Raw genomic sequence first — 15,240 nt, 5'->3', positions numbered from 1 at the left:
TGCTGCTGTCGTTCAATGTTTAGGTACAAATGTTACTTGACCCAAATGGCATCGTTAGCTTTTGTAAGATAGAAATATAGAAACATAGAAAATAGGTGCAGGAATAGGCCATTCGGCCCTTCAAGCCTGCACCACCATTCAATTAAGATCATGGCTGATCACTCACCTCAGTACCCCTTTCCTGCTTTCTCTCCATACCCCTTGATCCCTTTAGCCGTAAGGGCCATATCTAACTCCCTCTTGAATATATCCAATGAACTGACATCAACAACTCTCTGCGGTAGGGAATTCCAGAGGTTAACAACTCTGAGTGAAGAAGTTTCTCCTCATCTCAGTCCTAAATGGCTTGCCCCTTATCCTTAGATTATATCCCCTGGTTCTGGACTTCCCCAATATCGGGAACATTTTTGTTGCATCTAACATGTCCAGTCCCGTCAGAATTTTATATGTTTCTATGAGATCCCCTCCCATCCTTCTAAACTCCAGTGAATACAGACTGTCGATCCAGTCTTTCCTCATATGTTAGTCCTGCCATCCCGGGAATCAGTCTGGTGAACCTTTGCTGCACTCCCTCAATAGCAGGAACGTCCTTCCTCAGATTAGGAGACCAAAACTGAACACAATATTCCAGGTGAGGCCTCACCAAGGTCCTGTACAATTGCAGTAAGACCTCCCTGCTCCTATATTCAAATCCCCTAGCTATGAAGGCCAACATACCATTTGCCTTCTTCACCGCCTGCTGTACCTGCATGCCAACTTTCAATGACTGATGTACCATGACACCCAAGTCTCGTTGCACCTCCCCTTTTCCTAATCTGCCGCCATTCAGATAATATTCTGCCTTCGTGTTTTTGCCACCAAAGTGGATAACCTCACATTTATCCACATTATACTGCATCTGCCATGCATTTCCCCACTCACCTAATCTGTCCAAGTTACCCTGCAGCCTTTTAGCGTCCTCCTCACAGCTCACACCACCACCCAGCTTAGTGTCATCTGCAAACTTGCAGGTATTACACTCAATTCCCTCATCCAAATCATTAATGTATATTGTAAATAGCTAGGGTCCCAGCACTGAGCCTTGCGGCACCCCACTAGTCACTGCCTATCATTCTGAAAAGGACCCATTTATCCCGACTCTCTGCTTCCTGTCTGCCAACTAGTTCTCTATCCACGTCAGTACATTACCCCCAATACCATGTGCTTTAATTTTGCACACCAATCTCTTGTGTGGGACCTTGTCAAAAGCCTTTTGAAAGTCCAAATACACCACATCCACCAGTTCTCCCTTGTCCACTCTACCAGTTACATCCTCAAAAAATTCTAGAAGATTTGTCAAGCAGGATTTCCCTTTCACAAATCCATGCTGAATTGGACCAATCCCGTCACTGCTTTCCAAATGTGCTGCTATTTCATCTTTAATAATTGATTCCAACATTTTCCCCACTACTGATGTCAGGCTAACTATAATTACCCGCCTTCTCTCTCCCTCCCTTCTTAAAAAGTGGTGTTACATTAGCTACCCTCCAGTCCATAGGAACCGATCCAGAGTCGATAGACTGTTGGAAAATGATCACCAATGCATCCACTATTTCTAGGGCTACTTCCTTAAGTAATCTGGGATGCAGACTATCAGGCCCCGGGGATGTATCGGCCTTCAATCCCATCAATTTCCCTAACGTAATTTCCCGCCTAATAATGATTTCCTTCAGTTCCTCCTTCTCACGAGACCCTCGGTCCATTAGTATTTCCAGAAGGCTATTTGTGTCTTCCTTCATGAAGGCAGAACCAAAGTATTTGTTCAACTGGTCCGCCATTTCTTTGTTCCCCATTATAAATTCACCTGAATCTGACTGCCACGGACCTAAGTTTGTCTTCACTAATCTTTTTCTCTTCACGTACCTATAGAAGCTTTTGCAGTCAGTTTTTATGTTCCCAGCAAGCTTCCTCTCATACTCTATTTTCCCCCTCCCAATTAAACCCTTTGTCCTCCTTTGCTGTATTATAAAATTCTCCCAGTCCTCAGGTTTGCTGCTTTCTTTGGCCAATTTAAATGCCTCTTCCTTGGATTTAACACTACCCTTAATTTCCCTTGTTAGCCACGGTTGAGCCGCCTTCCCCATTTTATTTTTACTCCAGACAGGGTTATACAGTTGTTGATCTTTAAATATTTGCCATTGCCTATCCACTGTCAACCCTTTAATTTCACTCGCCAGTCTATTCTAGCCAATTTACGTCTCATATCATCGAAGTTACCTTTCCTTAAGTTCAGGACCCTAGTCTCTGAATTAACAGTGTCACTCTCCATCTTAATAAAGAATTCTACCATATTATGGTCACTCTTCCCCAAGGGGCCTCGCACAACAAGATTGCTAATTAGTCCTTTCTCATTACACATCACCCAGTCTAGGATGGCCAGCCATCTCGTTGGCTCCTCAACATATTGGTCTGGAAAACCATCCCTAATAAACTCCAGGAAATCCTCCTCCACCGCATTGCTACCAGTTTGGTTAGCCCAATCAATATGTAGATTAAAGTCGCCCATGATAACTGCTGTACCTTTATTGCACGCATCCCTAATTTCTTGTTTGATACTGTCCCCAACCTCACTACTACTGTTTGGTGGTCTGTACACAACTTCCACTAGCGTTTTCTGCCCTTTGGTATTCTGTAGCTCCACCCATACCGATTCCACATCGTCCAAGCTAATGTCCTTCCTTACTATTGTATTACTTTCCTCTTTAACCAACAACGCCACCCCGCCTCCTTTTCCTTTCTGTCTATCGTTACTAAATGTTGAATACCTCTGGATGTTGAGTTCCCAGCCTTGGTCACCCTGGAGCCATGTCTCCCTGATGCCAATTACATCATATCCATTAACTGCTAACTGTGCAGTTAATTCATTCACCTTATTGTCAATACTCTTCGCATTGAGGCACAGAGCCTTCAGCCTTGTCTTTTTAACACCCTTTGCCCCTTTAGAATTTTGCTGTAACGTAGCTCTTTTTGCTTTTTGCCTTGGGTTTCTCTGCCCTCCACTTTCACTTTTCTTCTTTCTATCTTTTGCTTCTGCCCCCATTCTACTTTCTTCTGTCTCTCTGCATAGGTTCCCACCCCCCTGCCATATTAGTTTAACCCCTCCCCAACAGACTAGCAAACACTCCCCCTAGGACAGTGGTTCCGGTCCTGCCCAGGTGCAGACCGTCTGGTCCCACCTCCCCCAGAACCGGTTCCAATGTCCCAGCAATTTGAATCCCTCCCTTCTGCACCACTCCTCAAGCCACGTATTCATCTGAGCTATCCTGCGATTCCTACTCTGACTAGCACGTGGCACTGATAGCAATCCTGAGATTACTACTTTTGAGGTCCTACTTTTTAATTTAGCTCCTAGCTCCCTAAATTCGTTTTGTAGGACCTCATCCCGTTTTTTACCTATATCGTTGGTACCTATATGCACCATGACAACTGGCTGTTTACCCTCCCCCTGCAAAATGTCCTGCATCCGCTCCGAGACATTCTTGACCCTTGCACCAGGGAGGCAACATACCATCCTGGAGTCTCGGTTGCGGCTGCAGAAATGTCTATCTATTCCCCTTACAATTGAATCCCCTATCACTATCGCTCTCCCACTCTTTTTCCTGCCCTCCTGTGCAGCAGAGCCACCCACGGTGCCATGAACTTGTCTGCTGCTGCTCTCCCCTGAGGAGTCATCCCTCTCAACAGTACCAAAGTGGTGTATCTGTTTTGCAGGGGGATGACCGCAGGGGACCCCTGCACTACCTTCCTTCCACTGCTCTTCCTGTTGGTCACCCATCCCCTATCTGACTGTGTAACCTTTACCAACCTCAGGTTTGCTACCAGTGCCACGTGCGGTAAGATCAACTCCCTAAACTTGCTATTCACGTCATTCTCAGCATCGTGGATACTCCAGAGTGATTCCACCCGCAGCTCCAGTGCTGCAATGCGGTCTATCCTGAGCTGCAGCCGGATACACTTCCCGCATATGTAGTCGTCAGGGACACTGGAAGCATCCCTGACTTCCCACATAGTACAGGAGGAGCATAACACGTGTACGAGCTCTCCTGCCATGACTTAACCCGTAGATTAACTTAATTTGGCAACAATAATGCTGAAGGTTACTTACTGATAAAGAAAAGGAAAAGAAAAACTCCTCACCAATCACCAGCCAATCACTCACCTCCTTGGCTGTGATTTCACCTTTTGATTTCTTTAGACTTCTTTTTTGCCTTCTCTCCCTGCTGCACCAGCTGGGCCTTTATAGGCCGCTCCGACATCCCCGGACTCCCGCTACTCACACTCCCACCTCCTGGATGACTGCTGGGCCTTTATTAGCTGCTCCGATGTCCCCGGACTACCGCTACTCACACTCCCGCCTCCTGGATGACTGCTGGGCCTTTATAGGCCGCTCCAACATCCCTGGACTCTCGCTGTTTGCATGTTTTGTGTAACGCACCAACGGCATAACAAAGACCTCAAAGGGAACTTCACTTTTTTTCTCCCTCAGCCACCCTTGCAGCCCTCTGCCCAAGCTTCAGTATGAAAACCACTGCTTTCGAAAATATATAAAAATAATACATGCAGAGAATGAAGAAAATGATGCCAAGGTCAATGGTTGTTACGTGTTGGCGAGTGGAATGAATTTGCACTTCTGACATCCAGTGTCAGCACTGTGTACTCGTGGGTGAGGCACAACACAAGGACATTTATTTAGTCATGTTCCCTCCACTGTGTCCCAAGACTGCACATGAATACCAACCTCAATCCTCTTGATGAATTCTCCCATTCTGATGGCTTCACTGAATAACAAAAGCCAATTTAATGCTAAATTGCTCATTTTTCTAAGTTCCAGAGAGTATAGGCCCAATCTACTCAATCTCTCCTCATCCCAGGGATCAAGCTAGTGAACCTTTGCTGCATTGCCTCCAAGGCAAGTATCTCCTTCCTTAAATAAGGAGATTAAAACTATGTGCAGTACTCCAGGTGTGGTCTCACTAGAGCCCTGTACAATTGTAGCAAGACTTCCTTACTCCTGTACTACAATCCTCTAGCAATAAAGACCAACATGCCATTTGCATTCGTAATTACTTGCTGTACCTGCATGTACCTCTCTGGGGCCACAATTGCCCCATGCTGGATTTGCAGTGCATGATTTGAATTAGTACTTCGTTTTACACTGGCGCGGGAAATGCCAGAGACGGTGTGGATTTACCCTCTTTTAGAAAAAAAATGGTGGAGACGGTGACTGTGCATTCTTGCGGTGCTCCCGGAGCGCTCAGCGTCGCATTACTCACATCAGCGCACCGCTGACGCACTGCGTCATGCCGCTACGTCGCAACATCCCTCCCCTTCTCTTAAAGGGGTGGGTCGCTGAAATCTGAGCAGCACCTTCAATGCCGCCCACTGGACTACCAGCGAGGGTGTTCGCCCAGTTAGTGGCCCGGCACCCAAGAGGGGGTACCGGCCTGCCTGTTGGCGGCCCGGCAAAACCAGCGGCCACATTGTTGGGCCGATGGAAAAGTCAGCCGCCAGAAAAAAGATGCCGACTGACGCGGCGCACCTCCCCTTTAAGGATGGCCTGGGCACCACAGCCGTCACTACAGCTTCTCGCACCGAGATTCTGTCGGTAACATCACCCCACGCAGACCTCACTCCCGCGGGGCAATTTCCCCCGCGGGGTGCAAAGTGGTTGGTGCGGGGCGATAAGGGGGTGGGGCGATAAGGGGCGGGGCGATAATGGAGCCAATAAGGGGCGGGGCAACAAGGGGGCAGGGCGATAAGGGGGCGGGGTGATAAGGGACGGGGCGACAAGGGGGAGGGGCGCAGTGATGCAGTGCAATCCCCTTTTCATCGATCGACCCCCGGGACAATTCCGGGGGGACGCTCTGTGTGCTGCGCCTGGGTGCAAACCCTTTAGTGCCTGTTAGCACCGGCCGATGGCACTAATGGGCCTTGTGCAAAGGGACAATTTTGGCCCCTCTGCATTTCTTGCACCAGGCCACCAAAATCTCTCCGCACACCAGCATTTAATAGTTTCTCACTATTTAAAAAATATTCTAATTTTCTATTCTTCCCACCAAAGTGATTAGCCTCACATTACACTCCATCTGCCATCTTATTGCCCACTCACTTAACCTGTCTATATCCCTTTGCAGGCTCTTTGTGTCCTCCTCACAGCTTACTGTCCCACGTAGCTTTGTATCATCAGCAAACCTGGATACATTGCACTCGGTCCCTTCATCTAAGTCATTAATATAGATTGTAAGTAGCCGAGGCCCCAGCACTGATCCTTGCGGCATCCCAGTAGTTACAGCCAATCTGAAAATTGTCCGTTTATCCCTACTCTCTGTTTTTTGTCTGTTAACCAATCCTTTATCCATGCTAATACCTTACCCCCAACCCCATGTGCCCTTATCTTGCTCAGCAGTTTTATGTGGCACCTTATTGAATGCCTTTTGGAAATCTAAATATACTACATCCACTGGTTCCCCTTTATCTACCCTGCTCGTTACATCCTCATAGAACTCTATAATAAATTTGTCAAACATGATTTGCTGTTCATAAAACCATGTTGACCCTGCCTAATCTTATTCTAATTTTCTAAATACCCTGTTACCACTTCCTTAATAACGGATTCCAGCATTTTCCCAATGACTTGTGTCAGGCTAACCGGTCTGTAATTCCCAATTTACTTGATCCTTCCTTTCTTGAATAGCAGTGTTACATTTACTACCTTCCAATCCGCTGGGACCTCTTCTGAATCTAGAGAATGTTGGACAATCACAACCAATGCATCCACCATCTCTGCAGAAACCTCTTCTAGAACCGTAGGTTGTAGGCCATTGGGGGAAGGGGATTTGTTGGCTTTTAGTCCCAATAGTTTCTCAAGTACTTTTTCTCTACTGACATTAATTACTTTTAAGTTTTTTTTGTCTTCTGCTGATATAAAGGGGCTGAAATGACCTATTGTGCTGACTCGGTCGCTCAGAGCCCCGCTGGTAGTGCCCTGGGTCACCATGCAACCAGCGATGTCATCGCCATGCGCGATGACCCTTCGTGCCCCGCGACGAAAATTGGGCAGCACCCCACGAAGCTGCCATGACCGGTATCAGTGCCAGCCTCGCGGGCCAATATCCGCTCGCGGGGCGGAGGTTAAAGGGGAGATGCTCTGCGCACCACCATTTTCCCGTTTTGGCTCACTGGTCGGCCCGTCTTCAGTCTCCATGGTGTGGTCCGAGATGCCATCGTGCGGCCAAGGCCACAGCTCAGCACCAAAAGGGAGTGCCGGCCGCGCTGCCCAGGTGGCCAAGTGAAGACCATTAGAGGCCCTGCAGAGTGTGCAATGGCCCTCCCCCTTTAACGGAAGGTGAGGGCATTGAAACGCATCAGCAGCATGTGGATAAGCCGCATCGCGCTGGCGAACACGCCCGGGTAGCGCCCTGTAGCTCGCCCCAATAGGAAGTGGTGTGCGCGACATAGTGCTCCACTTCCTGTGATGGCTGGTAACCCCAATTTCGTGGCCGGGTTACCCCCCAAACGGGGCATCGGGGAATTTCGTCCCCCAAATATCTGTTTAAAGCCTCTGCCATTTCCTTATTCCCAATATAATTTCTCCTGTCTCAGCCTGTAAGGGACCAATGCTTACTTTTGCTACTCTCTTCCTTTTTACATAATTGTAGAAGCTCTTACCATCTGTTTTTATATTTCTTGTTCATTTACTCTCATTCTATTTTCTCCCTTTTTATCAATTTTTTGATCATCCTTTGCTGGTCTCTAAAGCTCTCCCAATCCTCAGGCGAGGGCCTGAGCACTCATTACATGGTATATCCCTGAGGTAGAAGGGGCCCAAGATTTCCTTGTGGGATCTGGAGGAGCGCTCTGCTGGGCCTGTTCTGGCCCTGGCTGCTCTACCCAGTAGACTTGGCCTGGCAGGAAAGCCACCAGTGCTCTCCTGCTCAGGGCTCAGGATAAAAGAGCACATCGGGCCCCGATGGCACCATTGGAGCAGGACCTGCAGATTGAAAGAGGACCCCGCCGGTTTGTGGCATGTGTCCTTGCAGCCTTCAATGTAAAATTGCAGTCAGGCAGATCAAGGTGGGAAAGACCCCACTCCATTATAACGACCCCGCCCATCCGGTTTCCACCACATGGGGGGGGGGAATGGGGGGGCCGGGGGTGGGGAAGTGCGGGGGGGGGGGCGGGAGCATTGAGTTAAAAATCGACCCCACTATTTCAAGCTAGTAACTGGCAAGTTCAGGACTGAGAGTTTAGTGCTTCTTCAAACGAAGAGTGAATTGCTATCTGGTATGACCTTCAGAGTAGGGTAGTGGAGACAAAATCCTTGAATCATTGTGGAGGTGATTAGAAGAGGGTGTCGTGTCGATAACTGCTTGTTTTAAACTGAGATTATAGGGATGAGCACTACCGATTCCCACTCCACAGAGCTCCTCGGGCCTTCCCACAGCCCAGTCTCTAGAATCTAGTAAGTTTACCATGGGTTTGCCATCGGCTCTGCCAGGTCCAGGCACCAGGAACCAACATCCCTCTATACACAGCTTAAAAGCAGACTGTTGAACTTGATGGGACAAGTGGCCTCCTTTATCCGTAATGATCTTTGCAATCGATTACACCCCATATTCCCTCTCCTAACTCTGGAGGAAACTGTTCAAACTGGATCTGATTATTTTTCTAAGGGTACTATAGCGATAGCATTATATCATTTTGATCTCCAAATTAAATCTTATATACCCACTTTAGTGTCTTCCCTTTCCTGAAAATACAGCTCTGCACCTAGCATGAGGAGTTACAGAGTGGCTGAATATCATTTGTCTTTCAGTATCCTTTCCATTTCGAAGGAGAAAGACCCTTGCTCCCTTTATGCCCACTCTCCCACCTGCTGGAGCAGGAACCCCGTGTAAGTGCTGCATTGTGGGTTGAGAGATCGTGGTTCATGGTGAAATGTGTAAACGAAACAAATGTTTGTGATAACACCTTTAATACAATGCCAAAGAACTTCAGAATATTAAATTGTTTTGTACTCACCTGCTTCTGCGCGACCTCTGCCTGTTGGGCAAGGGCCCACGTTAGACATTCGCCTGCTGTAGGCTCCTTGATAAATGTACTCTGGGTGGAAGACAGAGTGCCATCCGGTGTACTGGCAAATTCTAGTACTTCACGTCTTTCTCGTACTGAGGGATATTCTGAAAATAGAATTCAGACAAAGAACTAATTCAACTCCCCTCTATTAATTCCTTCTAATGTGAATTCAAAACCAACAAGTGAATGCCACAGATATTCTAGCCATGCTGGTACGGGAGAACCTTTCCAGGAACTGTTCTGGCTTCAGCAATAGAGTAGCTGCCAGGGACTGCTACTGGCACTGGTATGAGAGTCCTCTGCTAAGTCTGTACCAGTACTGATATTGTAATGCATCTATATTGGTGCTCCTATTGCAGTACTGGACTTGCACCAGCACTGTCAACTGTCAACCTGCCTTGAATGTGTACTGGTGTTGGTATTCAGAGTACCAATCCTGAACCTGTATGCATGCTGGAATTCAAGGGCAGAATTTGTCCGAGGGATCAGCGGGTGTGATCGGTGGCGGGCCGGGTGGGAAAATGTTGTTTTTTGACAGCGGGTCGAGACCAGGTCTTTCAGTATCCTTTCCATTTCTAAGGAGAAAGCCTTTACTCCCTTCATGCCCACTCTCCCACCTGCTGAAGAGCAGGGACCCAGTGAGCAGAGCGACGGGGGAGGCAACTGAAATCATTACTGGCTTGTTTACAGCCACTTAATGCCTTATTCTCAGCTTTTTGATTTTGGCAGATTGCCCACTGGTTTCTCGATGTACCCAGACCTCGTCAGTGAAGCTGAGGCGGGAGGTCACTGGCCATTGTGTCGGCTGATGAGTTGCCAGCTTCAAATGTCAAGTCAAAGCTCCCAGCTGAATCAGATATCTTCCCTTAGCCACTAGCTTCTCTAAACTGCATTTCCACCACAGATTCACCATGCTGCATCTTTACACAAGTCTCCCTCCAGTCTGACCTCATTACCTCTCCCACCATTGGCAGATCGCTTCTGTCATCTCTACTTCACCTGACATCATAGAAACATAGAAACATAGAAACATAGAAACTGGGTGCAGGAATAGGCCATTCGGCCCTTCGAGCCTGCACCGCCATTCAATGAGTTCATGGCTGAACATACAACTTCAGTACCCCATTCATGCTTTCTCGCCATACCCCTTGATCGCCCTAGTAGTAAGGACTACATCTAACTCCTTTTTGAATATATTCCATCAATTCCATCAGCATCGGTGCCTCTGAAACTGTCTCAGCTTTTTCCTCAGAATCCCACCACAATCAACCCCAACACCAGCAGCACCAGGCACACCAGCAGCACCAATAACACCAACCTTCTCTGCAATCACCTGAAGCTGCACAGGACACAGGGCATCAGCACCCAACCACATTATTGCCCAGGATTCCAGGAATGGACTCACCATGGCCAGATTTACTTCACTTGACACTATCACATGATGCACCAGGTTGGCACCACCCCACACCAACACCATAAAGCATCTCTACGATGCTCAAGCCATTCCTTTCACACTCAAGACCATTGCAGGGATGTGGGGATGGGGGAGGGTACCGTTATGTCTCACCATTCATTGCAACTCACGAAGCCACTTCCAAAGGTGCACACAAATCTGTCCAAGAACTCAAAATATTCAAAAGAAAGGTTTCTCTGTTTGACAACACATGAACCAAAACTTTACATGAACATTACATAAAACACCCCGTGTTGGGGCAGAGAACAATGGAATAGAAACATAGAAACATAGAAAATAGATGCAGGAGCAGGCCATTCGGCCCTTCGAGCCTGCACCACCATTCAATAAGATCATGGCTGATCATTCACCTCAGTACCCCTTTCCTGCTTTCTCTCCATACCCCTTGATCCCTTTAGCCGTAAGGGCCACATCTAACTCCATCTTGAATATAGCCAATGAACTGGCATCAACAACACTCTGCGGTAGGGAATTCCACAGGTTAACAACTCTCTGAGTGAATAAGTTTCTCCTCATCTCAGTCCTAAATGGCTTACCCCTTATCCTTAGACTATGTCCCCTGGTTCTGGACTTCCCTAACATCGGGAACATTCTTCCTGCATCTAACCTGTCCAGTCCCGTCAGAATTTTATATGTTTCTATGAGATCCCCGCTCATCCTTCTAAACTCCAGTGAATACAGGCCCAGTTGATCCAGTCTCTCCTCATGTGTCAGTCCAGCCATCCCGGGAATCAGTCTGGTGAACCTTCACTGCACTCCTTCAGTAGCAAGAACGTCCTTCCTCAGATTAGAATACAGTTCAGACTCTACAGAAGAGCAGATGCAGTAGCCCTGGGTGAGGTCATCATGAAGGACAGTCAAAAGCAGTGTTGCCACAGAAAGCTTGCAAATGCTGAAAATCTGAAGCAACGGCTCTCTATCTGAAGTGATAACTTATTTCTTCAGATGCCAACAGACCTGCCATGTCGTTCCTGCCTTTACTGTATGTATTTAAGCTTCAACCAATGAGCCTTTATCTCTGAACCATTTAACAACCAATGATATTTCAATTACTAGCAGCTTTCCATCTCTCTCATTCAGCAATTCAAACTCGTTTCTTATTTTTTCTACGTAAAGTTTCATAGTAATTTCTTTAAATTAAACAATGAACCCGATAATTCAACAGAAACTCTTGTGTGAGGTAAACTGATGATGTGCACACTGAAATTATATATCTGGTACTGCAATACTCTCCCCAAGTCTTTCGTTTGCCATGGATCCTTTTTAACTTGATCAGATCACAGAATGTGGTTAAGGCGCGGCCACATAACAATGTTGGCTTGGTTTCTGAGGTGGGTTGATTTAAACCCACGCCTGCTGCACCCGTCACCACTTAAACAGGACCATTTATCCATCAGCCGCAAATCCTTTCTGTCTTAATGGAGGGCAACGTCAATGTCTACTGCCGTGACTAAACCCTGGGTGCTCAGTGGGCTGAGCGGGCTATGGATTTGCACAAAGCAATGTAATGGGTTCCTTTTCTTCAAAATGAAATCGTCTTTGTGTAAAACGATTTGGCAAATTTCAGTTTGTGCTTGTAAAGAAAACTCGAGAGGCCAATCTGCATAACCATGACATCACTTTGCATTCAGGCAGCATGTCACAATGATGCTGGCAATCTGATTTTCTACCTCAGTTATGGAGAATTTAGTTGCCGCACATTTCTATGGACAGCAAAGCACCAAAATAAATACTGAGACTTACATTCAAATTTAGCACTTAAAGCATCTTTGTTTGCTGCCAATTACCCCTCCACTCACTTGTTTTATTACCTGCAGATTACGTACAAATAAAATCATAGTCATTGAAAAAAATCCCATGTCACAATGGTTACAGTGATAACTACAAGTGCCCACTGAAACTTCAAACACAACATGGTCACAACCAAGATCACGTATAAATCTGCAGTCTAAACTGCAAGTTCAGATGGACAGTATGAACACATCAGAAGCTGAAGAAGGATGCTTGAAGTTGAACCCTTCTCAGGCAGACGAAAAAAACATTAAGCTTTTGGTTATGCAGCAACTATTACCTGTCTTACCATTCCTACACTCGCTGGGTTAGATATCCCAGGGTGTGCTGGTCTAAAACAGGTGATAGCAAGTCGCAGCCCGTTTTACACCTCTCCAAATTTTAATTTTCACGGAAGTAAACATTGCGAGAGATGTAAAAGGGGCTGCCGACTCGCCATCAGCCGTCGTACACTGCCGCACAAAGTCCAGATCTACCCCATTGTCCATTACAGATCCTCATTGCTTTCCAACTCAGAAAGTCACTCTGTAATTTGGTGCAGGTTCTCTGTGACGGGCATGAGCCCAGTGTAGACTCCAGTCGGCAGGACCCAAAAGCACAGAGAAGTTAACAGTGGGGAATCCATGCAGACCACTCGATCCGGTTTGCAGCAATCCAATCTTGGATTCAAAGTGGGCAGGAATGGAAAATGCTGGTACAGCGATGGTGTTCTGCCGTGGAGTTTTTATAGATGCTTCGTAACTATGAAAACCTTTGGTGGTGTTGGTGGTGCGCGACAGAATTTAGTCCATTTTATTTCAAAAACAAAGGGGTCGAACTTCAATGCATTTGCACCTCCCCTTACCGACTGGGCGCAGCGCTGCCAACGACACCCGCCATATTGGGCGGGAGTTTAGCGGCGGCGCTACGGCTTTGCGCCCCAATCTCCTGCGCCCGGAGAGCATGACGTCATCGTCGTGCGCATCGCTCCGTTAGCGCCCCCCTGCTGCAGCACCGGGTGAAAACACGGGGCGATAAGTGAAGGCAAGGTGACCGAGTTAGGTAAAAACAAACTAACATAGAAAATAGGTGCGGCCCTTCGAGCCTGCACCACCATTCAATAAGATCACGGCTGATCATTCACCTCAGTACCCCTTTCCTGCTTTCTCTCCACACCCCTTGATCCCTTTAGCCGTAAGGGCCACATCTAACTCCCTCTTGAATATATCCAATGAACTGGTATCAACAACTCTCTGCGGTAGAGAATTCCATAGGTTAACAACCCTCTGAGTGAAGAAGTTTCTCCTCATCTCAGTCCTAAGTGGCCTACCCCTTATCCTTAGACTGTGTCCCCTGGTTCTGGACTTCCCCAACATCGGGAACATTCTTCCCGCATCTAACCTGTCCCGTCCCAGCAGAATTTTATATGTTTCTATGAGATAACCTTGGTTTTCCCGCTGCTGCTCTGTTTTCTTCGCAGGGTCCCGGCCGTCCGTGGTGGCTTAGCCCGGCACTCTGCTTGCGTGCCGGACTGATCGTGCGGTACCCCCGCTCCCTAGGTGGTCCCTGTAGGTCCTGTTTTCATGGCAGAGCCTGCAGCAATGGCCCTTTCCTTTAAGGGAGGGAAGAGCAGGACGAGGCAGTGTACTTCCCATTAGTGAACCAAGAAGGAAGTGGAGCGCTTGAGTTAGCTCCTTCTGGGAGCACTAATCCGAATTTTTTGAGAGGGGGGGAAAGTTTAGTGCCTGGCACCAAGTGTCTCGTCTTTCAAATTTACCGCCCCCTAACGGGGCAATAATGAATTTTTCCCCCAGAGAGAGTAACTCCACATCTTGGCTCTTGTAGTGTAAACTATACCAGATACCACTGAGAGGAAATATCCCTGCTGGTATAAAGTAGGGACATTTTGTCATCGTGTGTGCATTGTAACGGTGTATTTGAGAATTCTTTTAATTAAATGGTTCACTCAGTTATTTTCATGTCACTTATGTTCCTTCCTTCATTTGGTTCTCACTAAAGTATTTGTTCTGTTCCAAACCCAGAAAATTCGACCTTTTGAATTGTGGAGAGACACACCAAAAAGTAACAAAGTATTGCCTACTTCTTGAAGGGAAATACCGATTCAGAATAATAAGGAAAACCAAATCTGAATTGGCTCTCTGGGAGGGTGAGGAGCGAGTGTTCCTCGGGGTCTCGGGGAGGGTGAGGAGCGAGTGTTCCTCGGGCTCTCTGGGAGGGTGAGCAGTGAGTGTTTGCATTGTGATGCATAATGCATCACAATTATATGGGACAGGCTAGATAGTCCAGTGGGTCCTTTCCATCATACACCTCTGTACTAGCACATTAGTTTGCCTCTTTTTTCAGAAACTGGCAACACAATCTCTACAGATGTACATGTGACATAGAACTGGAAACAGTGGACTGAGAATTAAAGTGAGCAAAACAAAGCTTCTATATCAAAAGTTTCTTGTGCGTACTTGAAAAGTGTTAGTGCTGGATAGGGAATAGAATGCTTGCCATTTCAGATACCCATCATCAGCAGCAAGCAATACACGGGGATGCAGAGTACGACCCCCTCTATTCTGTCACAACCTCAAAAGAACACCCCTACTTTACCAGTGTGACAATCTTTCCATTTGCCGCACCAGTCAAATTTCAAATTGTGGCCTATCGAAGTGAGATTGCCAATTCATGTCAAATTAGGGACAGTTCGGTGTTGTAGAGAAAATAGACTATCTCAAACTGAATTGACATAGGATGCTAACGGCCAGTCAGAAGTGGGCCTTTCATCCCCAGTCTGGGCCTCATTTTAACAAATTACAAAATTTGTAGCGGGATGGGCATGGGCTCGTCATTTCTAAAACCACACAATTTATGGCAAG

General features: G+C 47.1%; 1 protein-coding gene across 2 annotated transcripts in view; it reads right to left on the bottom strand.

Annotated features, from left to right (window-relative positions):
* Positions 1–15,240, bottom strand: part of akna (AT-hook transcription factor) — a 205,024-nt gene that overhangs the window by 57,730 nt on the left and 132,054 nt on the right. For both annotated transcript variants that reach the window (XM_070862780.1, XM_070862781.1), the window contains exon 6: positions 9,061–9,218. In XM_070862780.1, coding sequence (XP_070718881.1) covers positions 9,061–9,218 — 158 coding nt within the window. The remainder of the gene's footprint in view (positions 1–9,060; positions 9,219–15,240) is intronic.

Source organism: Pristiophorus japonicus, chromosome 20 (assembly GCF_044704955.1).
Source record: "Pristiophorus japonicus isolate sPriJap1 chromosome 20, sPriJap1.hap1, whole genome shotgun sequence".
In the NCBI taxonomy this organism is placed as follows: Eukaryota; Metazoa; Chordata; class Chondrichthyes; family Pristiophoridae; genus Pristiophorus; species Pristiophorus japonicus.
The sequence above is the reverse complement of the archived record's forward strand: the minus strand, read 5'-3'. Positions and strand labels throughout refer to the sequence as shown.